A 26,213-nucleotide genomic window follows, 5' to 3' on the forward strand; every position below is an offset into this window, starting at 1 on the left:
TCTGCTGCTAGATAAATACTAATGTTTATTTTTAAGCTAGGAAACATTGATCCCGTGACAATGTTCTAGTACTTTATTATACCAAAGGCTTGATATATGTTTAATCATTTTGCCTAATGGATGTTGGTGCAATACTGATGCTTGCTCAACTTTTCTGTTATTGACCGCATTCTAATTAGCCAACAGAACAGACAATGTACGCTTCTACAATTCAGATGCTTTTGACCCTAGGATTTTGGTTCACCGATAACATCTATGAATAAGCGATTTTCCAACTGGATGAAGTGGATTGTTCTTTGGGTTTATTTTAAGTAGCGTCAACAGCCAGACCGTTGGTGGTGACACATTTAATTTAGGACCACGTTAGTGTTAATGTGGATCTACTGCCCTTTAAAATAAGAGAAATCATTGTGCATGTTTCACATATCATCTCAACTGTAATACCAAGATCTGGTTTTCTTTATGAAATAACTGCCTGTGGTTCTTCATTTTTAAGATGTAAAGTCAATTCAGCTGTGGCCCTCTCACACAAATTCATTTAAAAAAAAGTTTTGCACTGAATCTTCCACTTGAAAATAAAGGTCAGAATTTATTACAGATAATACTGAGACCATTAGTACAGGGGCTACTTCTTTCAAAAACAGTCGTGCTTTTTGTAAACAGCAATCTGAAAACATCTATCTGAACAGCAAGAATGCCTAAACAGAAGTGACGTGATATAGTATAAAAAGCATACATTTTGTCCTTATTTTTGCTGCTGCTGCTAATGTTTGTCTTTATTATGCCATATGTAAATTGTTACCATTTGGAGCTTGCTATAAGAAATAGAAAAATAATCTGTTTTTTGTTTCTTCCTCTCCAGTCCCTTCCCTCTTTTTAAGTTATTGAGCAATGCAGTTGCTGTTAACAATACTGAATCTGATTCACTTTATTCTGTCTCGAAAATTCCAGGAGGTCTCATGTATTTTCCCTTTTATCCCTAATTTATAACTTTTTTAATGTATATTAACAAATCATTGTTTTGAAATTCAGATATTTTACAGATGCATTTGGATACTTTATCCTTGGCAGTTTTTTCCTATTGTGTATTTTTATTTTATATTTCATGTTCGACAACTAATTTTAAAATCTGTTCAGGGAAGGCCTTTTCCCTTATGTTTTAATCTAGTATATAATACATTCAGGTAGTTAAACTAGAGCTTTATACCTTGCAACTTCCAGTTTTACAAAGCTCTTTACAGCATTGTTTTCACACTTTCTGTAAAAGTCTAATGAAAGCTGCCTGCCAAAAGATAAACTTCTGTACTAGCTGTCTCAGTATTATGTTCAATAAATTCCATGCTCTGAATATATTTAAATGAAACTTCAGTGTAAAATTCTTATTTTGAATGGATGGTTTATGAGTTCCTAGTTCTGGTAGGGATTTTACTTGATTACATTTCTCCATTTTTATCTACATCTGATGACCATGAAGTATGTTGGAATTCATTTTATTTTATAAGAGGAAAACGGAATTGGAAATTCTATCAACTTAGAAAACACCCACAGAAGAAAATTTTTCAGTTATTAATGAACTCATGTATTTATCAACATTAAATGATTCTACATCTACATCACTCTGGCATGAACATCATATTTTACAAAATAGATTCATAAATCAGTGGGAATAGAGTTTGACAAACCAATGAGAAAAGTAAAAAAAAGTGTTATGGCCTTTTAAACAGCCACAGTTTTCAAGTCCCTGTGAATAGCCATGCAAGTGGCAAAATTAATATGACTTCTGGTCACCTGAAGAGCAAAACATAGAAGCGTATTCTATCAGGATGGAAGTCCCATTTCAAACTACACGGTCCCCAGTTGTCTGATGACATCAGAAATAGTCTCAAGACATTCATTGCTTAAATATGATTCTCTTTGTGTTTTGGAAGACACTACCTTGATTCTTCTGTCATAAATTGGGTTGTAAGTCTGGGTCCTTAATTATTTGAGAATAAGCTGTTCTCAATCATCTGACAAGCTGTAGTTTGAAAACATTCAGAAAAATGTTAGTTTTTCCCTTCTTCAGAATGTTATCTTAATGTCTGGCTTTCAAAAAAGCCAGTTCAAGGGAGAAGGCAATGCTAAAAATGTAAAAAAAAAAAAAAGTTTTTGGGAAGCTCTAAAATCCACCATTAGTTCATCAGAACAAAGAAGACTTTCAAGAACTGATAGTGTTAGGTAAACTAAAAAAATCACATTTTATTATATATTCAACCACATTAATTGTTTCAATACTGTTGCATAAATGGTAGTTCTTCAAAAGAATGGTACTGTAGAAATAATTGTAACAATCTCTTCATCCTCTTCAGGCACCTGAGCCTCTACTTGACCTGAAAAGGAAGCAGGATTAGAGGTGGAGAAACAATTTGTCAGGAATAAGAAAAATTAGTGCCAGGTTCCGTGATCCGCTATTCATAGACAGCAGCTGTCTCTAACATGCAGCCATCCCTTCTTTAGATAGCTTGGCTGGTAGAAAGCAAGCATCTTCCAAGCTCTGGTTTCTCAGACTCTTCCAGCCTCTCATCAGAAAAACCAATCAGGCATTCAAACTATGCGATCTGAATTTGTATTTCACCAACTTGAACCTGGTGTACAAATTTGCCATGGCTTACCAGCTAAGCAACCTGAGACCTTGTCTCTGAGTAATGCAAGTTTAAAGTGCTCAAGAAGTTGGGTCAGCACATTTCCTTCAGGCTGTCACTGCAGTCAGAGTGTGTGTGTGAGAGACAGAAAGGGCTCACCTTTCATTAATGAGTTTATCATGCAACAAAGCACTATCCTGACTGCAGGTATTTGCCATCAATCTCCTTTCCCTTCGGTACTTTTATGGATATGATGTTATTCATTTCCTTCCATTTATTGTTGCTCTGTTTTCTTCCTAAAGCTGTTGCCTTATACTCCTGTTATCCAAAAACTGCTATTCAGTCAAACATGGGTTAAAAAAAAAGTAACAACGTCTCAGGGTAATGTTAATCTGTTGTGGGAATGAAGCACCTGAAGAGATTCCTGTGAAAGATAGTGGATCTAAGTATGGTGACGTGCAATTGTAGGGGTCCATAGCATCATCCAAAAACCTAGAGACAAATGCAAGAGTTACTCTAGGCTAAGTCATTCAAAAATTGCTCTGTCAATAATTGTGACTTAAGAGGTATTCGCTTGGGAAGGACACCAAATTGTAAACTGCTTTGTCAAATCAGCCAGGCACTGCAGATTAATAAGAGAGACGAAGGCTGAAGTAACATCTCAACTAGCACCCAGGAAGCCTGGCTACCAAGAAAGATCTTCATTGACAGCAAGGAGTTAAAAGTATCAGATTCTGCCACCGAAGGACTACACAGGCCCAAGATACAGCAATAAACAAGCAAGTAGAAAAATCAAGGTCAGCATATATTTGGGGAAACTTCAACAGGGTGTGGCAATAGTGTGTTATGAGGCTTCATACCAAAATGGTCTTCCATCCAGCATTTTCTGTGGACACCGTATCTGACTCTGAGTGTTACAGTGGGGTCATTTATTGTTCATAGTCATAGTATCAAGACAGTGTCACCAAATGACAAAGTCAGTCTCCTAACACTGAAGCTATGCTCAACTCAACACAGCCTCATTGGGTGGGATGGGGAAAAGCATGAGTGACAGCATATCCAAACAGCATTGTGTGATGAGCTGAAAATGGGAGTCAACAAAATGTTTGAAGAGACATTAAGACAAAGCTTCGGGCAGTACCGCGATCCTGGCAAACAGAACAACTCTTTTTGAGCAAAAGCTCTACCAGGATCATGAGATGAACGGGCTGTACTGAAAATATTACCAACCACTGCAAACAACAAACATGGCAGTCCAACAAAGAAATCTTTGTGTGTGCACAAGTGTGGTCAGCACAGTAAATCCTGCACTAGCCTTTCCAACCGTCAGACATCTTCGAGTATGAAGGACAACTATATGTATGTAGGCGGGTATTTGTGCTCACCAGGTACATATTCTGGTTTACATACATTCAGGTCCTTTACCCTCTGAACTTCCATTCTGAAGGAGAGGGTAACAGGAGTAACAAAAATCAGATCAGGACCATTGACTCATTCCCTGAGTGTACAGTGATTCCAGTAAATACATATTTGCTTGGGGTTTTGTTGTTTTGGGTTGGTTTTTTTTTGTCTAAAGAGCAACTTCTCCTGCCAGGCAGGAGCCTTTGTAAAACTTTGGCATCCAAAAGTCCAGTCTGCCAGCCATTAAGACAATGGAACCAAGACATCTCTATGTCAGAGCTCTGAATAGTAGAAGCATTATTTCTCCTTTAATATCATCATCAATCGTATTTATTGTCTGAAAGAACAATGAAACAACTTCTAAAATCTCACCTAATTCCAAAGTCTATTTAATGAATTTGGGTTCCTGCTGGATAGCAAGCATTCCAAACATTTGCTCTGATTTGGGATTTGAACCTTACTTTAAAGAAACTCCCTGGATTAAAATTAGAACCAAAGCCAGTAGTCCAATAACCAGAAAGAACATTTTTAAGACTGTACTGGTGTTGATGTACATGATTTAAATTTTCTAACAAAAAACTGTAACGTCAAAGATAAAATGATTTGGACCAGAAACACTGATGTGCACAAGTCCTTTCCCTCCCCAAAACTATGAATTTATGAAAACCCATAAATAATCTAAGTCATGTAGCTGAAATATTTCAAACTTGCAAAAAATACTTCATTTTTAACATGGATAGATAGGAAACTTGGATGCATCTAATCTGACAGATGCTTTGGCCTATTATGGCTTTAGGAAAGTAAATTAGCACCAAAGTCCTGCAGGCACTTTAAACAGCAATCATTCACCTAGGGTAAGTAGAGCCAGGGACTGGAACGGGGTACCGTTGGAAGCTCGACACAGCATTTATTGAGTGCCTATTAGGTGCACAGCACTTCACTTGATGCTTAGGAATATATAATAGAAGGACATGAGCCTAGTCCTCAAGGAGCTCCCTGTTTAATGATGAAGATGAGTGTTCACACTCTCAAATGTGCAATAGGTAAAAAACGTATACGAATGTCGATGAGAGAAATTCATGGAAATAAAGTCTTGGCAACTTGGCTCCGCCAGAATTTAAATCATTCCCGGGAACACAAATCAAACCTCACAGTGAACCTTTGGAATACTAGAGTGTACGGGTCCCGAAACACCCCAATTAGAGTGTACAACAGGGTGTTCTGGGGTAGCTGTTTGGGAAACTTAGTACAGTTTTCTGCACACAGTAAGCACTCAATAAATACAATTTAATGAATGAAACAGCTTAAAGCCATAGAGGCTTCTAGGAAGCAGCAACGAGGTGTTCCCTGGTGTAACTTCATGTCGACCCCAGGGTATAAACGTACTTTTCCTGGGAAACCTGGTCCTGTTTTTAGTCTGGTATAAAGGATGATGGATTAATGCAAGAGGTCAGCATGCTGATGAATCAATGTTATGGGTATTATAAGTTAAAATAGCCCTACTGGAAGTATCAGGAAATGGTTAGAGAAGATGCTGGAAAAAGGGGTTCCTTCTTACTTTGCTAGTTCAGGGGTATCTTCCAAAGGTAGTTTACCCAATGGTAAGAGAGGAATAATACTCTTATTTACTAGTGGTTTGACACAGACAATCTCTCCAAGTGACAATTTTCATTGATTTCCAGAGGCTAGACATCTCAGTGAAACTAAATAGATCCATCTTCCTTTAATGCCTTAGAAGTGGCAGGGCTGCCCTACCCAGTTCTCTCCCCAGGTGCTGTTCTTTGTGAACCCTTGCTAGACTCTGCATGTAAGTGGAGGTCCAGGAGAGGTGTGTTTCTTAGGTGGGTTAAGAGATCTTGAGGCCTGAATTTGATAAAAACAGAGAGAGGAAACCCAACTTGAGGAATTAAGCTGCTGACACTTGGGAAAGCAGGTTTCTCCTTGGATAAGGCCCTTAGTTAAACTACAGAAATACTGAAAGCTAAAAGGAATATCCTTAATTTATACATTGAAAACTGCATAGTATGTAATGTAGTTTTGGAAACAAGTGTGCCCCAGATGCACAGTTCACTCTGGCAAATCGGCAGTCCGCAATCTAACTTTGTCCACTGTTGGATACTTATACATATGCATATATATATGTATACGTATATATATAGAGAGAGAGAGACAGTATACATATATGTACACACACATGCACATAGTAGGGTACAAAGTCTTAAGGATAAAAAACACAGTGAGGTCGTTTTGTGCTTAACCAAATATGAAATTAATGCATATGTAAACCTGACTGATTCAGATCCTTTTTCTGCCCAGGATCGAGCGCTTTCACCATTTTAAACCCCGTTTAAAAATGGCAGCACTATGACCGATAGCAGAAAGGTTGCAGGGCTTGCTTCTAACGACGGGCTTCCACCATTAGTGTATTTTTCGAGCCAGTGGCTCTGAAAACTGTGACGAGAAAACACACCGGTGATCCCCGCACATTGGATAAGAGGGGCTTGGTAGGAAGTGGGGCGCTTCTCTGGCCTGTCTGGGCTGGATCCGTCAGTTGGTCTTTCTCCGATAAACAGCAAGTTGCGATCCTTTGAGTCTTGTTCAATCTTAAAGAGCTCATATTCCACATGAGGGAGCTTGATGCCTAAGGGCACACATCCATTCGTCAGCGTAATGTCCCGCTCTATTCCGGCGGCCCAGGAACTGCCATCCCCACAACTCCCTGGCTCGGAGGAGTTCAGCATAGCGACGGTCATCTGATCCATGGGGGTGACCCGAGCCTGGGTCACTCTGAAGACCAGCTCCGTCCCGCCCTTCACCTTCGAAGACGGGACTCCTTTGGTGTAGTGTCCAGAAGCGTAGACGGTGAAGGTGGGCTGCCTGCAGGCAGGGTCGGAGAAGTGGTAATAGTATCCTTCCCACGTGCGGTTGCCGCCATGGAAAGTGAAGAGCCTGGTGAGAAACAGCACAGCCGGACGCACCTCACACTGGGCGCTGGCCCACCTGCCACTGAGCCGCATGGGCAGCGTCACCTGGTGTGGCAGGTGAGGAGGATGATGCTCATCAGATCTGTAGATGATGCCGCAGGCCGGACATGGATGGACGTGATGCTGTCCAAGGCAAAAGTAAACAAGTGAAACATCATTTACATACGAGCAACCTTTAGAGCAGAGGGAGCTGCTTAGCTTTTTCAAAAAAAATTTGTACAAAAAAAATTACACATGGCTTTTTTTTCCCTTCCGCTTCACAAAGATAGATATTGCAAATGTATTTGTCGAAGTCTAAAATGAAAACAGGGAACTTTTATTCCTGCTTTATTTTCTTGCTCTTTCCATGGCCCTTGCAAGAGAACGTGACTTCACCATCTCAATCCAACTTACCTTTGGACTTTCACCATCCCAATCCAATTCCTCACCTTTGGACTTCGGGTCTAAACTCCCCCAACGTTAAAAATGGATAGGGCTTGCTTGGTGTGGAAGTAGACCTTGGGGTGAAAATAAAACCAGAAGTCCAAATCTGAGTCACCAAAAAATGATACAGTGACTCTCCTCACTGAACAGGAAGCACAAAAAGCAAAGGAGAAGGATCAGTCTCCCTATTTTAATATTGGCTGAGATAGCTCGGCAAATCAAGAAATGACTGTGGGTTGAGGGGAAGAGGGAGAGGAAGTGCAGTGATCCCTGCACCGTATCTAGCATCAAATACGGTCAACAAATCTCTTAGAAGCAGCCTGCAATTTGAGCAGGAGTTTGGAAAGCTGAGGTTTCTGTGGTAAGGGCTAAGTGTCTTTGGAAAACCCGGTTGGAACGTTCCCTAAGTTTGTTGCACAAATTTTCCTCAATTGCGAGGAGATTTTCACAAAAGCTGTCAGAGGTAATCTCTTGCCAAGGAACTTTGTTCAGGGCCCAGTTTGTAAAAAAAAAAAAATGATCTGAAAATAAAATGTTCAAAAGACCTCTAGGTCACATGGAGATGTTAACATTTTATTGATTTTTATAAATAAACTGTGTTTTGTTTGGTGTGGGGCCTTTGAAACACCAGTTAATCGTTACTCAACTGTTTGCAAAAAAAAAAAAGTGAGGTTAAATAAATTGGCCATTAGCTGCAGTTAGTTATTTAAATGTTAGTTGATTGGGGTCCTCTGGAATTTAGTCATTTTCAGCTTGCTTTACTGCTTCTATCACACTAACGTGTAGTGACAAGTATGCTGGACATTATGTCTAAAAATTCCTGGAGCTGGCAAAAAAAATCCTTTGTAGGCAGGAAATTCTTTGATAATGGTTGATAATTTGGGGCAAGTGGGGGTTTTTTTGGTATCAGATACGGATTTGGATTGAGAGAAGAAGAGAAATGGTATTTCCTTATTGGTTTGGGGCAGAGAAAAACAAAACCCACCCTGTCTATTTCGTATGAATTACACTCTAGAGTAGCCTAGAGTGCCACATGATAATAAACTGGTTTCCACAAATTAACACATTGTAGCAGATGCCAAAATTTTGGTTTACACCAATTAGGCAAAATTATTTTTTATTCATGACGTCTGGAGGACACATCATATTCTAATGCTCTAGGAAGATGTGCTAGATGGTTAACTGCAGCACTACGTTTGGGCAGTGAATTTTGGTAACTCAAGTAGATTTTTAGTAAGGTTAAAATGTTTGTGTTATGCTTACCATCAGGTTTAGCTCATAACCTGTATGATTTTTGCCCAAGAAAATAGAAATTGATACCTATCTGAATATACAACTTGGAGATTGGTCCTTTTTTCCTTCTTGCATGAATCACAAGGCTGAAACCTTTTTTTTGGGACAAGTTTTTAATTTTAATGCTCTGGTACATCTGGTAGTGTTCATGTACATTTTGGCATATTTTGCCTTTCAATCACCATTCAGAATAGATTAGCTCTGATCTAGATGTTCTGGAAATAAGCCAAATTGGCTGGAAAAGGGGAAGGCAAAGGAGAAAGAAAAGGAAATAACCCTAGTTATATAGAAATGAAATTTTGATTCCATTGATTGATCCAGTGTGTTCCTGGGTCCCAGCCTATCATTGAGTTTGGTGCAATCCTGCCTTTGAAAATTATTATGAAACAAGGTAATGACTTCACTCTGATGCTGGCTTTTTCTCTTTTCTATGCAGGACTTCCATTTGCCAGCCATAAGACAGGACAGGGGATGTGAAGTACACAAATGATGCAGAAGAGTCGGAACTGATCCCCGGGCTGATTTTGAGACTACAAATAGCCGCTATGCTTCCTTTGATTGTGCAGTTTCCACATTCTAAGGTGAGTTGATTGAGAGCCTATTTCCACTGCCCTCTTCGGGAGAAGGTTCCTTCGGCAGCCTGAGGGAGGGCCCCCTCTGAGCCCAGTGAGGTTGAGAGGCAGGGTTTTGACTTCCTACAACCTGATCACCTTGTGTCCTCCCCAGCGCTTGGTGCAGCGCTTTGCACATAGTAAGCACTTGACAAATGCCATCATTATTATTATAGGAGGCCTTCCTAGACTGAGCCCCCTCCTCCCCCTCCCCATCCCCCCCTGCCTTACCTCCTTCCCTTCCCCACAGCACCTGTATATATGTATATATGACTGTATTTATTACTCTATTTATTTTACTTGTACATATCTATTCTGTTTATTTTATTTTGTTACTATGTTTGGTTTTGTTGTCCGTCTCCCGCTTCTAGACTGTGAGCCCACTGTTGGGTAGGGACCGTCTCTCGATGTTGCCAACTTGTACTTCCCAAGCGCTTATTACAGTGCTCTGCACACAGTAAGCGCTCAATACATATGATTGATTGATTGTAGCGCTTTATACACAGAGTGAGCACACAATAGATACTACTCAATGAGTGACTGAGAGCCCAGGATTGCCCAATAGCTCTCGAACCCTTTGTCCGGTCATTCAGTCCGGCCAGAGGTTGGGCTGTCCTTATGGTTTTCAGTTGAACCATTGATAATTGCAAAGGAATCCACGCACGCTTTTTTTAGAGGCTGGCCCCTTGATCTCTGCTGAACTAGGGGCCAGTCGAGAACCCGGGGCAGCATTCCTGCTCTAGGAGCCCATAGCCACCCCAAGCCTAGACCACTCTTACCAGGGCACTCTGCAACGGGCGCTGATATCCCGTTGGCCTGTAGCGGAGCCTCTCAGACCATTCTGTGTGGACATCCCCCAGGTACAGCTCCTCCACCACTCGACTCCCCTGCGGCTGGTGGAGCTGGTAACGTTTCTCCACACGGATCAGGCTGAGCTCGTGCATGGTAAAGCCCAGGGCTGCGGTGCAGTCCCGCTCGGACTTAGCGCTCAGGAGCTCGTAAACAGTTCCGGGGGCCCAGGTCTTGCCCGGCGGGAGAAACCCGCTACAGCCGCTGTGGCTCGTCTCGTTGATTCGGGCAGCCATCTCCCACATGGCGCTCTGGCTGTGGAAGACGATGCCCACTTTGTGGAGGTGGTAGTCCGCCTCGGTGGCCCCTTGGGTGATCCAGGAGGCCTGGCGCAGGCGGAGTTTGCCCTTGATGACCAGGGAGTAGGAGGGGTCCCTGCAGGAGGAGTCCCGGTAGTAGAACTGGTAAGCCTTAAACATGCGGCTGGAGTAGAACATGTATGACCTGGTGAGGAACTCTGGTCCTGGACGCACCTCGCAGCTAAGATGCAGGAGAAAAGGGAGAGACGGGAGAGAGACAAAAAGTTTGAGATTCTGAGTGTCTCAGAGTCTTTTCTGAAATGATAAAAAAAAAAAGTAAATCCTTCACCCGGAGAGAAATGCCAAGTAATGATAACCACACTGCATTTCAGTTATGTCAGTCAGTCTCACAAATAGTTCACAAAAAATCATTCAGCCTTTAAAAATTCAGCTTGGTCTGCAAAACATGCATAGGCTCTGCCTGCATTCCTGTAAGCCAGTGCTTCCCCACTCCAGTGAACATAGATCCTAGATGGAGGCTCACTTTTCCTGGTGTTCTCAAAACAGGGACAGAAAATAATAACAATTGTGGTAACTGTTGAGCACTTACATGTGCCAAGCACAGTACTAAGCACTGGGGCACATACAACATAATCAGATTGGGTACAATCCTGTTCCTTATGGGGCTCACAGGCAAAGTAGAGATGGGTATCAAAACCCTTATTTTACTGGTGAGGAACTGGGGCACGGAAAAGTTAAGTGACTTGTCCAAGGTCACACAGCAGGTAGGTGTCAGAGGCAGGATTGCTATTATCATTGTTATAATGATAATAATAATGTGCTGTTTGATAAGCACTTACTATGTGCCAAGCACTGTATTAAGCGCTGAGGTAGATACAAAATAATCAGGGCGGATGCAGGCCCTGTCCCACATGGGGTCACAGTTTAAATAGGAGGGAGAACCGGTATTGAAATCCCATTTTAATAATAATAATAAGGAAACTGAAGCACAGAAAAGTTAAGTGATTTGCCCAAGGTCACACAGCAGGCAAGTGGCATAACTGGAATTAGAACTAAGGTCTGTGCTCTCTCCACTAGGTCACACTCACAGTCTAAGTGGGAGGGAGAACAAATACTGAATCTCCACTTGACGGATAAGGACACTGAAGTTCAGAGAAATTCAATCACTCAATCAATGGTATTTATTGAGTGCCTACTGTGTGCAGAGCACTGTACTAAGCACTTGGGAGAGTACAAAATAGCAGAATTGGTAGTCATAATGATTTTCCCCAAGTCGCACAGCAGGCAAATGGCACAGACAGGATTAGAACCCTGGTCCTTTGGCACTAAAGACCAGTGAGCTTTCACCTAGGCCACTGGTGCAAACAGTGTCACCCTTCCTCTTCAGGGTTCCCTCACCATCTCCCACTGGATTTGTCCCTTTTCTCTGCAGTCCCTCCATCAACACCAGTATTTTTTCACTCCTCGCTGAGCTACAAATGATCCCGTTTGGGAAAGGGGAGTGTGGAGTTGGGAGTCTGTTTTGCCATGAGGTTCCCTAAGACTGGGGCAGCAGACTTCCCAAAACACAAATCCCTTCAAAATCCTACCCAACCCGGCCAATCCCCATGTCACCGGGCTGGGAACTAAGCATCTGCCTGCATCAAACATACCCAAGTTGTTCCTCAACACGGGTTTCCATGGAAACCAAACCAAAAGGGAAGAGGAAAAAAAAAACACATGGATATATGTGCTTATTTTTACAACTGGGTTATTAAATCAGGAGAGGACATACTTTGGAGAGTGTTACAAGGAAAAGGCCTGAAGGTGAGGGGCTCTGCTACCTTTCCTCATTTATATCATTTCCCTTTAATGACCACTACAAAATGTTGGGAAAAACTTATTCACTGCCACACCCCAGAACAGCTGCTCTCGGATAACAGGAAAGAAGACTGTGTCAAATCCACCCAAAGGAGGAGCTTGGAAATGTTTCCAAACTGACTTTTCTTGAATTCTTTTCCTCTTTTTGAAAGAACTTTTTTTCAGTATTTGTTAAGCGCTTAATATGTGCTAAGCACAGTTCTAAGCACTGGGGTAGAAACAAGTTAATCAGGTCAGGCACAGTCTCTGTCCCACATGGGGCTCACAGTCAAGGAGGACAGAACAGGTATGGAATCCCCATTTTACAGTTGAGGAAATTGAGGCATAAGGCAATTGTGACTTGACCAAGGTCACACAGCAGGCAAGTGGAGAGGCTGGGATCAGAATTCAGGTCCTCTGTCTCCCGGGCCCATGCTTTCTGCCTTTCCAAAAGATTTGCCGATGTACAAATATTCTCTCGGACTCACAAGATAGATGTTGGACACAGACATTGCAGCTTTTACAACAGCCAGCGCGGTTCATCAAGAGAACTGCCACAAACTCCCCATCCTGGCAGACAGCATGAGCAGGACAAAATCAGTCCAATTTGCATCTCACACTCACTTTCCTTCCAGCCTGCATCCTTCACTGCTCCCAAGCTAACCTTTTCACTGTCCTTTCCTCTCAACTCTTCCACCTTCACCTTTACAACCTGCTCCTTTCCACGGCTTAGAACTTCCTTCTCCTTCAAGTCCTCCAGATCACAGCTCTTCCCACCTTCAAAGCCCTCCTGAAATCCCACCTCCTCCAGAAAGCCTTCCCCCATTAACTTCCACCTCTCCAGGTCATGTCATCCCTAAAGCCACCATTAGCTCTTCTGCATATATCGAGAAACAACCACTGATTATTTATTCACTTGTTTATTTATTTTTACTGTCTTTACCAGTTGTATCTTTGTTCTTCCTTTTCCCACTACTTGTAAATCATATTTGGGTACCTGTCTACCCCATTAGCCTGTAAGATCTTGAGAGCAAGGACGGTGTCTTTTATTTCTTTGTACTCTCCTGTTCTCTGCATAGAGTGGGCACTCAATAAACAATTCTGATTGATTGATAATAATGAATAATAGTAATTTTGGTATTTGTGAAGCACTTACTATGTGCCAAGCACTGGGGTAAATATAATACAACACAATCCTTGTTAGAGCTCACAGTCTAAAGGGGAAAGAGAACACGTATTTAATCCCCATTTTACAGATGCGGGAACAGAGGTCCAGAGAAGTTGAGATAATTGATTAAGAAAAGGATGGCCCCCGTCATGCTACACAACTGCAGATTAGCAAGGATCTGTAGCCAGAGGCTACAAAAGAAAGCAGTTCATCATCATCAACATCATCAGTGGTATTTATTGAGTGCTTACTTTGTGCAGAGCACTGTACTAAGCATTTGGTAGAGTCCAGGACAGGTAGTGGAAGTGTAGGAATTTTGATAAAAAATAATAACCTTTCCTGGAAGAGATTTATACAAATAACAGGTGCTCTCTGGCACCAGTTGTCTTTCCTATTAGGTACATGGACAGATGGGATCTTTAAAAACTGTAAACTGCTTGAGGGCTGGGATCATGGGAAGCAGCATGGAAAGCCTGGGCTTGGACGTCAGAGGTCGTGGGTTCTAATTCCGACTCCACCATTTGTCATCTTTGGGACTTTGGGCAAGTCACGTCACTTCCCTGTGCCTCAGTTCCCTCAACTGTAAAATGGGGATTAAGTCTGTGAGCCCCACGTGGGCCAACCTGATGACTTTGTATCTACCCCAGTGCTTAGAACAGTGCTTGGCACATAGTAAGTGCTTAACAAATGCCATCATTATTATTATCATGCGTACCAACAGTACTATAACTCTACCAAGTGCTTAGTACCAGCTCTGAACTCAGCAAGTGCTCGATAAATACCATTAATTGATTAACTGAGACCACCTGAAAGACAAGTAAACGGAATGATTTATTTCCCACCAACACAGCATTTTTTTAAGTGCTGCGAAGTTGACGGGAGAGTAGCACTGTGGCTTAGGGGAAAGAGCCCTGGTTTGGGAGTCAAAGGTCGTGGGTTCTAATCCCCTCTCTGCCACTTAAAAGCTGTGTGACTTTGGGCAAGTCACAACTTCTCTGTGCCTAAGTAACCTCACCTGTAAAATGTAAAATGGAGATTAAGACTGTGAGCCCCACGTGGGACTACCTGATTACCTTGTATCTACCCCAGCGCTTAGAATGGTGCTTGGCACATAGTAAGCGCTTAACAAATACCATTATTATTATTATTATCATCATCATCATCATTATTATTACTACTTTTGGTTTTCCTTCCCGGCTAGCCCCATTTCGTGGTCCCTGACCTCAGAGGAACGAGTAACCCTCTAATAAGTTGCCTGTGCAGCGTGGTTTAGTGGAAAGATCCCGGGCTTGGGAGTCAGAGGTCATGGGTTCTAATCCTGCCTGTGTCACTTATCAGCTGTGTGACTTTGGGCAAGTCACTTAACTTCTCTGGGCCTCAGTAACTTCACCTGTAAAATTGGGGATTAAGACTGCAAGCCCCACGTGGGACAACCTGATTACCCTGTGTTTACCCCAGCGCTTAGAACAGTGCTTGGCGCATAGTAAGCGCTTAACAAATACTATTATTATTATTACTCTTGGTTTTCCTTACCGGCTAGCCCCAAAGTACAGTGCAAGCGCTTACTGCAGTGCTCTGCACACAGTAAGTGCTCAATAAATACGACTGAATTAATGAATTTCGAGGTCGCTGTTGCCAGAGAAACGCGTAACCCTCTAACAAGTTGCCCGAGTGATTTCCGGGGAAAAGGAAATCTGAGACGGCCACACTCCTTGGCTGGCAAACTCCGAAGAGCCCGTTGTTGGGTAGTGACAGTCTCTATATGTTGCCAACTTGTACTTCCCAATCAATCAATCAATCAATCAATCGTATTTATTGAGCGCTTACTGTGTGCAGAGCACTGTACTAAGCGCTTGGGAAGTACAAGTTGGCAACATATAGAGACAGTCCCTATCCAACAGTGGGCTCGCAGTCTAAAAGGGGGAGATAGAGAACAAAACCAAACATACTAACAAAATAAAATAAATAGAATAGATATGTACAAGTAAAATAAATAAATAACTAGAGTAATAAATATGTACAAACATATATACATATACACAGGTGCTGTGGGGAAGGGAAGGAGGTAAGATGGGGGATGGAGAGGGGGGCGAGGGGGAGAGGAAGGAAGGGGCTCAGTCTGGGAAGGCCTCCTGGAGGAGGTGAGCTCTCAGTAGGGCCTTGAAGGGAGGAAGAGAGCTAGCTGGGCGGAGGGGCAGAGGGAGGGCATTCCAGGCCAGGGGGATGACGTGGGCCGGGGGTCGATGGCGGGACAGGTGAGAACGAGGTATGGTGAGGAGATCAGTGGCGGAGGAGCGGAGGGTGCGGGCTGGGCTGCAGAAGGAGAGAAGGGAGGTGAGGTAGGAGGGGGTAGAGGTGATGGACAGCCTTGAAGCCCAGGGTGAGGAGTTTCTGCCTGATGCGCAGATTGATTGGTAGCCACTGGAGATTTTTGAGGAGGGGAGTAACATGCCCAGAGCGTTTCTGGACAAAGACAATCCAGGCAGCGGCATGAAGTATGGACTGAAGTGGGGAGAGACACGAGGATGGGAGATCAGAGAGAAGGCTGATGCAGTAGTCCAGACGGGATAGGATGAGAGCTTGAACGAGCAGGGTAGCAGTATGGATGGAGAGGAAAGGGCAGTTCTTGGCAATGTTGCGGAGCTGAGACCGGCAGGTTTTGGTGACGGCTTGGATGTGAGGGGTGAACAAAAGAGCGGAGTCGAGGATGACACCAAGGTTGCGGGCTCGGGAGACGGGAAGGATGGTAGAGCAGTCAACAGAGATGGGAAAGTCAGGGAGAGGGCAGGGTTTGGGAGGGAAGACAAGGAGTTCAGTCTTGGACATGTTGAGTTCTAGGTGGCGGGCAGACATCCAGGCGCTTGGTACAGTGCTCTGCACACAGCAAGCGCTCAATCAATTACGATTGAATGAATGAATGAATGAATGTACTTTCCAGGCGCTTAGTACAGTGGTCAGCACACAGTAAGCGCTCAATCAATGCGACTGAATGACTGAATGAACTCCTTACCCGCTGGAAATCCAGGGGCCTTCGAGGCGCGGAGGCAGCACAGCTGCAATTCTGGCGCCGTCCTGGAGATGGCGCAGCTGATAGTGACACGGCGACTCCCAGTGCAGCCGGCCGGCGCGGGGCGGCGGGGGCGGGGGCGGGGGCGGCCTCGGAGGGGAGGCCCATTGCGCACCGCCAACTGCGCAGGCTGAAGGCAACACAGGCGCGTTACGAGCTCGCTCATTCATTCATTCATTCAACTCCTCACCGTGGGCTTCAAGGCTGTCCATCCATCCCCTCGCCCCCTCCTACCTCACCTCCCTTCTCTCCTTCTACAGCCCTCCGCTCCTCTGCTGCTAATCTCATCGTCCCTCGTTCTCGCCTGTCCCGCCATGGACCCCCGGCCCACGTCCTCCCCCTGGCCCGAAATGCCCTCCCTCTGCCCATCCGCCTAGCTAGCTCTCTTCCTCCCTTCAAGGCCCTACTGAGAGCTCACCTCCTCCAGGAGGCCTCCCCAGACTGAGCCCCTTCCTTCCTCTCCCCCTCGTCCCCCCCTCTCCATCCCCCCCATCTTACCTCCTTCCCTTCCCCACAGCACCTGTATATATGTATATATGTCTGTACATATTTATTACTCTATTTATTTTACTTGTACATATCTATTCTATTTATTTTATTTTGTTAGTATGTTTGGTTTTGTTCTCTGTCTCCCCTTTTAGACTGTGAGCCCGCTGTTGGGTAGGGACTTTATATGTTGCCAACTTGTACTTCCCAAGCGCTTAGTACAGTGCTCTGCACACAGTAAGCGCTCAATAAATACGATTGATAGATTGATTAAGCCCTCCCTCTGCCCATCCGCCAAGCTAGCTCTCTTCCTCCCTTCAAGGCCCTACTGAGAGCTCACCTCCTCCAGGAGGCCTTCCCACACTCAGCCCCTTCCTTCCTCTCCCCCTCGTCCCCCTCTCCATCCCCCCCATCTTACCTCCTTCCCTTCCCCACAGCACCTGGATATATGTATATATGTTTGTACATTTTTTTTTACTCTACTTATTTTATTTGTACATATCTATTCTATTTATTTTATTTTGTTAGTATGTTTGGTTTTGTTCTCTGTCTCCCCTTTTAGACTGTGAGCCCACTGCTGGGTAGGGACTGTCTCTATATATTGCCAATTTGTACTTCACAAGCGCTTAGTACAGTGCTCTGCACATAGTAAGCGCTCAATAAATACGATTGATGATGATGATTCATTCATTCATTCATTCACTCACTCATTCATTTAATCACTCATTCATTCGTATTGATTGAGCGCAAGACAGACGCGTTACGAGCCCATTCATCCATCCCCTCGCCCCCTCCTACCTCACCTCCCTTCTCTCCTTCTCCAGCCCAGCCCGCACCCTCCGCTCCTCTGCCGCTAATCCCCTCACCGTTAGGCCTCGTTTTCGCCTGTCCCGCCGTCCTCCCCCTGGCCCGGAATGCCCTCCCTCTGCCCATCCTCTGCCAAGCTAGCTCTCTTCCTCCCTTCAAGGCCCTACTGAGAGCTCACCTCCTCCAGGAGGCCTTCCCAGACTGAGCCCCTTCCTTCCTCTCCCCCTCGCCCCCCTCTCCATCCCCCTCATCTTACCTCCTTCCCTTCCCCACAGCACCTGTATATATGTATATATGTTTGTACAGATTTATTACTCTATTTATTTTACTTGTACATATGTATTCATTTAATTTTGTTAGTATGTTTGGTTTTGTTCTCTGTCTCCCCCTTTTAGACTGTGAGCCCGCTGTTGGATAGGGACTGTCTCTATATGTTGCCAACTTGTACTTCCCAAGCGCTTAGTACAGTGCTCTGCGCACAGTAAGCGCTCAATAAATGCGACTGATTGATTGATTCATTCATTCAATCGTATTGATTGAGCCTTCCCAGACTGAGCCCCCTCCTTCCTCTCCCCCATCCCCCCCCCCCCGTCTTACCTCCTTCCCTTCCCCACAGCACCTGTATATATGTTTGTACATATTTATTACTCTATTTATTTTACTGGTACATATCTATTCTATTTATTTTATTTTGTTAATCAATCAATCAATCGTATTTATTGAGCGCTTACTGTGTGCAGAGCACTGTACTAAGCGCTTGGGAAGTACAAGTCGGCAACACACAGAGACAGTCCCTACCCAACAGCGGGCTCACAGTCTAGAAGGGGGAGACAGAGGACAAAACCAAACATACTAACAAAATAAAATAAATAGAATAGATATGTACAAGTAAGGTAAATAAATAGAGTAATAAATATGTACAAACATATATACATATGTACAGGTGCTGTGGGGAAGGGAAGGAGGTAAGATGGGGGGATGGAGAGGGGGACGAGGGGGAGAGGAAGGAAGGGGCTCAGTCTGGGAAGGCCTCCTGGAGGAGGTGAGCTCTCAGTAGGGCCAATGTGTTAATATGTTTGGTTTTGTCCTCTGTCTCCCCCTTCTAGACTGTGAGCCCACTGTTGGGTAGGGACTGTCTCTATATGTTGCCAACTTGTACTTCCCAAGCGCTTAGTCCAGTGCTCTGCATACAGTAAGCGCTCAATAAATACGATTGATTGATTGATTGAGCACTTACTGTGTGCAGAGCACAGTACTAAGCGCTTGGGAAGTCCAAGTCGGCAACATATAGAGATGGTCCCTACCCAACAAGGGGCTCACAGTCTAGAAGGGCATATTTACTATTCTATTTATTTTGTTATTGATGTGCATCTAGCTTTACTTCTATTTATTCTGATGACCTGACACCTGGCCACATGTTTTGTTTTATCGTCCGTCTCCCCCTTCTAGACTGTGAGCCCGTGTGCAAGCTTCTCTGTGCCTCAGTTACCTCATCTGTAAAATGGGGATTAAGACTGTGAGCCCCACGTGGGACAATCTGATGATCCTGTATCTCCGCAGTGCACATAGTAAGTGCTTAACAAAAACCATTATTATTAATGAATGAATGACCATTCATTTTTGGTTTGTTTGTTTGTTTGGTTGGTTTGTTTTGGTTTGGTTTGGTTATGTTTGGTTTTGTTCTCTGTCTCCCCCTTTTAGACTGTGAGCCCACTGTTGGGTAGGGACTGTCTCTATATGTTGCCAACTTGTGCTTCCCAAGCGCTTAGTACAGTGCTCTGCACACAGTAAGCACTCAATAAATACAATTGATTGATTGATTGATTGACCAAAGTGGAGCTGGAGTACCATGCTCGAAGAGGATGCAATGTCTTTCTGGCCTCCGAGTTTTAATTCTTCCTAAGGTGGAACAGCCAGGGCCTTCCTTCACCTGGCTAAAGTACAACGATTCCCCAGAAATGGTCCCAGTCATTTGAAAGATGTCATTTCTGAGGCAGCACAGACATGTTGATTTCGTGGGAACCTTGAGCCAGAAGTCATGGCATCTCTGGATCACAGAGAAGGTCGGTTATCATCCCAAGAGAAGCAGCATGGTTTAGTGGAAGGAGCCTGGGCTTTGAGAGTCAGAGGTTGTGGGTTCTAATGCTCGCTCTGCCACTTGTCAGCTGTGTGACTTTGGGCAAGTCACTTAACTTCTCTGTGCCTCAGTTACCTCATCTGTAAAGTCGGGATTAAAACTGTGAGCCCCATGTGAGTTAACCTGATTGTGTTATATCTCCCCCGGTTCTTAGAATAGTGCTTGGCACATAGTAAGCACTTAACAAATGCCATAATTAAAATTTGTTAAAATTTTCTACAGAACCTGACTGTCAGTACCGAGGTGTAGTCATGTTCAATAATCTTTGCATTTGCCTGGTTGAAAAGTCATTTTAGGTTAAGGAAGCAAAGGGGGAGAAATGGTGTGAGGGATAAGTGCTGAAGATTTTAATAAAGAATAGGGATAGGATTTAGTACTTAGAAGCAAAATCTGGCTACCAAGAAGCAACATTATCGTCCTACTGCTACAATAGGGAAACTAAAGTACAAGATCAAATAATAATGATGGTATTTGTTAAGTGCGTACTATGTACCAAGCACTGTTCTAAAGGCTGGGGTATTCAGGTATTCAGGTTGTCCCACTTGGGGCTCACAGTCTTAATCCCCATTTCACAGATGAGGTCACTGAGGCACAGAGAAGTTAAGTGACTTGCCCAAAGTCACACAGCAGATGAGTGACGGAGCCTAATTAGAACCCATGACATATAACTCCCAAGCCCATGTTCTTCCACTGATCCATGCTGCTTCCCATAAGATCAAATCCATATGCATTTGTCACAGGTCGATAGCAGTGGCTTATCACGTATTCTGCATTAACACAAATTCACCGGTGTTTATTAAGCATCTAAGTGTGATTGTGTATGGCTTATTAGTTCAAAGTTTGAGCAATATCGTATTTCTGGTAGAGTAGGTAGCAGCAACACTGATCTTTGATTTGAGGATGGCGCAGCTGATGGTGACAAGAAAGATATTTCAGGTGTACAGCAAATCTGACTAATTTTGAAACGTTAGAAAACCTCATTTCGAAATTGTGCTTTATTTGAGAGCCTTTGTAAACAATTTCTTCCTAATTGGGATGAAAGTTTGGGTGTTCTAGATTTAATTTTGCAGGTATTATCCAAATTTAATATTTTTCTGCAATATGGACTTCATGGAAATGGTTCTAGAAAAAAGAGAGTAAAAAACAGTAGGAAGGGGAGAGAAAACGAAATAGTTTCAAGTCACACATTAAAATATGTCTCAAAGATGGATTTGGCATTGTTTCTATGAAATAGGTATATTTTTCAAGGAAACAATATATTGAAATTTTTCTCAATGATAGATTATGTTTTATGTACTTTATATTTTCTCTTGCGTGGATAAGATACGGTGTATTTCTTCTTGTGTTATTTATTAAGGTTTATACATCTAAATGTTTGTATTTAAACACTTTTAATTTTTTGTTATTAATTAGGATCGCAAAAGATTCTGGATTGGCAGCTCTAAAAGGACTTCATGATTTAAGAAAAAAATGGAAACTGACCATTAGAAAAAGACCCTAACTGAAAGGCAAAAAAATGTTATCGCCAACACCCCAATTCACACCATATTTGAATTTGTTTTTTTTTTTGCACTTACCCAGGCTTTAGTGTAGTGCTCAACATATAAGTGCTGAATAAATTCCATAACTAACCCCAAACTGACTATTCAACGTTGTGAATATAAAATGTACTGCACAAGACAGACAATTGCACCTTCCCTTATGAATTACTCTAATTCTAATTGTTGAGGTTTCTCCTGATTTTTAGCGAGAAAGTAAAAACCGAAAGCAGATGACTAAACTAATAAAGCCCATCTGGCAATTTTTCATTCTTTTAATATGGATGTGAGGAGATAAAGTTAAAAGCACAAACTGATCCTTAATAAATGATTAACATAATTACTGGAGATTCCCAAAAACAAATCTACTGTATAACTTTTATTTGTCATTAATTAGTACATTTGTACCAATATCCATTAAAACTGTTAGATCTTAAACTATCCACTGAGATAATTCACAGAGTAACCCTATTCCAAAGCAGAGGCACCCATGGTATAAAATCCATGGAGATATAACCTATCTTGTTTGATACCGTAATTTCACATCATCCCAGCCTGATATTCCATCCAAATGCTACAAGTAAGTCTCTCTCAGCCTGCTTCACACCCAGGCTGATATTAAACAATAACAATACATGGATTTGGATCTTGGAGAAAGCGCTGACCACGGTTTGAGTCAGATTTTCAAGGTATCAAAGACACAAACCCCTAAACAGATAACCAAAGGATCTGTTCAGCTGGAGAAGCAATTTAAATTTGAAATAGAAGATGTAGCTGCCTTATTCAGAAATATTGTTGCCCAAAGAAAACATCATGGGCCTTCAATAATCCAGTGCAACACTGCAAAATGCCAAAATCAGTGAGGAAGTTATTGTTCCTCATTATCAGCTAGAATCTAGGGATTTAAAAGTTGGCAGCAATTTTCAAGAAAGAAGATGAATATATAATTACGATTGAAGATCTGCTGTTGTGACTTTGGGCAAGTCACTTAACTTCTCTGAGCCTCAGTTACCTCATCTGTAAAATGGGAATTAAGACTGTGAGCCCCACATGGGACACCCTGATCACCTTGTATCCCCCCCCAGCGCTTAGAACAGTGCTTTGCACATAACGCTTTACAACTGCCATTATTATTATTATTATTATCTACTTTGGGGAACAATCTCAAAAACAGGGCATTGGCATCTATCTAAGCCAGAGACAACTGACCAATACTGTGTTTTTTGTCTCCCCCTCCATTGATTAATGTTTCCCTCTATCTGAAAAGATTTTCCACTGCCCAGCAAACAAAATAAATCTGAAGGGAGCAGAAGCACAGGTCAATGCCCCCTGGATTACCTTCTGTGGCCTGAACTCCCAGCAGGTTCTGAGAGTTTCTGAGCTTGGCTGAATGGATCCCTATCTGGTTTATAGTTAGCTTTCCCCTGTCAGTCTTGACTGCTGGTCCACCCACCTCCCTCCATAAACACCATACTCTCTCCCTTCCCTCTCACCCACAGTACAGGACCCTATAGTATTATGCGTAGATAAGCAAGCAAGTCTGGTCAATATTGATCATATTCTTTTAAGGTTGCATTCTACCCCTCTCTAACCCTTTTTTCTGCCCTGTAGAATCCAGCATTCTCTCCATTTCACTACTGTTTCCACTGCTGCTTAGACCTGGAGAAAGGTCATTGACTCCTCTGTGTTTAAAGTAGGGAAGCTGAACTTCCAAAGTACCCAGGGTAAGTTTGAGATGTACATAGAAAACTGTCAGGAGACTGTGACCTCCCACCAAGAGCCCTAGGATCAACGAGTTTGTAAAAAACTGCATTGAACCCCAGGCTGAAATCGATTTGGCCTGTCCAGCTATAAGCAACACAAAGAGGTAACTAGTTAATTTTGAATAATGGACAGATGTACCCAGCCCAAGTAAACCAATTTCCAATCTAATTGAAAGGAACATGACCAATCCTTGCTAATGGAGCAAGCTCTTTTGTTCTCCAAATAGGAACCATACTGCACTGAACTTACTTGGTCTCTCAGTTAAACCAAGGATTTAGCTATTTGTCCTTCTACACTTCACAAGGCTTTGGACTGAATTCCACAACTAATGAAGGTTTTGGGTCCATCACAATTTTGAAGAATGAAGTTTGATTTGTACTTAAAGCACTAAAATGAGGTTCGTCTATTTAATGCTTTTGAAAGTAATTCTGAACTTTGCCTTCTACCAAGTAATTCAACAAAATTCTGGACAGTTAATACACACCCAAAGAGATTTATTTTCTAGATTTGGGACAGTTCTAACACAAGGCAAGCCAAAAAGTCTTAATGAGGATCTCAGCTCAGAGCTCAGTTAAATGCTATCTTATCCTAAGTTAAAGCTGGTTAAAGTAGAATAGAATCCTCCCTTACAAATGACCTGCTATGTTTTCAAATAAGCCATCTTATAAAGACATGCTACATTACATTTTTAAGCACTCCAAATGAGATTATCATTCAGAAAGCTATAATCAACAACATCAGCTTGGACAAGCAAGAGAATTTTAAAACAACACATGGAAGCCACAGAGTTTATAAAATCTCCATTCAAATACCCTATATGTCCCCAGTTTGCCAGAAACAAATAGTCTAATTCAAGGAACCACTTACTCTGGAAAGCAGTGGAGTAATACAAGATAATCCATTATTTGTTAATTGATTACTGTTTGGGAATAGAGGCATTTGTGCAAGCAAAAATTTACCTTTTTGTATACCGTCTCCGAAGACATATGCAACATACTCGCATGGCCTTGAAACATAAAGTGTTCTGAGAAATCCTAAAGGAAATAAGTAGCTGAAACTGAAGTGCTGGACTCCAGATAAAGAGGAAAAACATTCAATTTGAAAGCTGTGCCCGTAACAAGGCTGGCGGAAAGGCCTCCAACTTGCCCTAACTACAATGTTCGCTGCTAAATCCAGAGCCTTGCTGGAAAGAAGAATGATTGGTGGCGTGGGGTCATGCTTGGACCAAGCCCATAGAAATATTGTTTATATAAGCTTTTTGTGACCTGAAGTTGGATGATGCATGTACTAATGCTCCTAGTGTAGTGTAGCATTTCCTGTTGCGTGCCACTGTCCAGTCCTGCACAAGGAATGTGATAGAAATAATTGGCTGTGGTGGGAAAAAATGTTGGACATCGTGGCACCTCGCTCATCAGTCTTTTTGTGTTGGAATTTTTCAGCATAAGAGCAGCTCACATCAAACTCACACTTAACCCCATGATAATGTAAATTATGCCCTACTCTTCGCCTAATATAGAGAACCCAGATTCTGCTCTTAGACTGATATGACCTCAGCCTAAATTGGTCACAATCCCACCAGTCCTACTTTCCATTCATCCATTCTTGAATGCATGGGTGAAAGTGGAAGTTGCCCAGAATACCACCATGTGAAAGTGTTTAGAAATACCATTAAATAGGATCCTTTGAGTTGCGACTGGGAGTTGTGGAGTTAAGGTCTTTTATTCGCTAAACACTGTGTGTGTAGAAGTCCACCATTTGATTGAATCCTTATTACTACTTTTGGCAGAAGTACGAAGCCTGCATAGTTTTACAGTCTAGGCACTTGGCAAGATAATCACAAGGTTCTGACATATTCAATAAGAAAAAAGGACACTTTTATAATCACAGTTAAGAATCCACTGAAAAACTTTCAAAACTGTACTCCCAGGGGAGTCCTTAGGATGTTGTCTTGTAGTGATTAATGCTTATTGTGACCCACAAAGAGAAACACTGAATTTTACTTCGTCTTATTTCCTCTCCCTGGAAGAAACCGAATGAAAAAGTGGGTTGAGCACTAATTCTGGTTTCAGAAGGCATGGCCTCTGTTCCTGGCACTGCCTCTGACCAAACAGCAAGCTCCTACAGGACAGGAACCACGTCTTTTATGCCAATTTCATGTTCTCGAGTTTTAGAGCATTATTTTTTGCACACTATAAGCTCTCTAAATGACGTTGTTGTTATTGATGAGGATGGTGCTGCTGCTGCTGATGATGAAAGTTCTCTATGCTTCTCGGATCAGAATTTTGTAACTCATTAGTTTGTTCTGATCTGCTGCCCAATCTTTCCTTCAAATCATATTCTTATTTCCAGTCACAAAATATTTTATGAAGATAAGGCTGGTGACAACAGAGCTCTAGAATGATAAATGCTTTTTTACAGAGGAATTCTCAAAATAACAAAAACTTTATTAAGAACAGAAGAAACGAAGGTGAAATATATTTGTGTATGGTACTTTAATAAAAATAAAGCTAAATAGTGCTGCTGTCCAAGAATTTCCCCAGAGGCATGGAACCTGAATTTTGGATTAGCCACTAAAGAAATAGCAAAACTTTTCAATGCAATAAAATTATTTCAATTAGCAAATCAATATTTCTTATCTTTATGTTTGGATTTAGTTAGTGGCTCTTTAATACATTTAAAATAAGGAATTTCCCTGGTGCATAAATGTGTATGAAAACATGTTAAACTGTTTTACTTTGTGTTACAAAATTTAAGGACGTGACAATGTTAAATATCAAATTATTTTACATTTTGAAAAATGTAAATTCATTGAGATATTCAGAGGGATGAGCTATAAAACCAAAAATGCTCCAATTTGTATACAGCTATCTAAGGTGACTAACATAATTCTCTACGTTAAAATGGTGGAGTAAGTTTCACGGCAAAATGTATTTGCTTCACAAATGTTAAATGAACGTTTTTGAAC

The 26,213-nt window shown here is 42.4% G+C and overlaps 1 protein-coding gene across 1 annotated transcript in view; it reads right to left on the bottom strand.

Annotated features, from left to right (window-relative positions):
- Window positions 1-4,359: 4,359 nt before the first annotated feature.
- APCDD1L (APC down-regulated 1 like) overlaps window positions 4,360-26,213 on the bottom strand; it is a 35,272-nt gene continuing 13,418 nt past the window's right edge. Inside the window, exons 2-3 of the mRNA XM_038749890.1 lie at window positions 10,113-10,662; window positions 4,360-7,129 (exon numbers count right to left, since the gene is read on the bottom strand). Coding sequence (XP_038605818.1) covers window positions 6,359-7,129; window positions 10,113-10,619 — 1,278 coding nt within the window. The 5' untranslated portion in view covers window positions 10,620-10,662 and the 3' untranslated portion in view covers window positions 4,360-6,358. The remainder of the gene's footprint in view (window positions 7,130-10,112; window positions 10,663-26,213) is intronic.

This window comes from Tachyglossus aculeatus, chromosome 8 (assembly GCF_015852505.1).
Source record: "Tachyglossus aculeatus isolate mTacAcu1 chromosome 8, mTacAcu1.pri, whole genome shotgun sequence".
In the NCBI taxonomy this organism is placed as follows: Eukaryota; Metazoa; Chordata; class Mammalia; order Monotremata; family Tachyglossidae; genus Tachyglossus; species Tachyglossus aculeatus.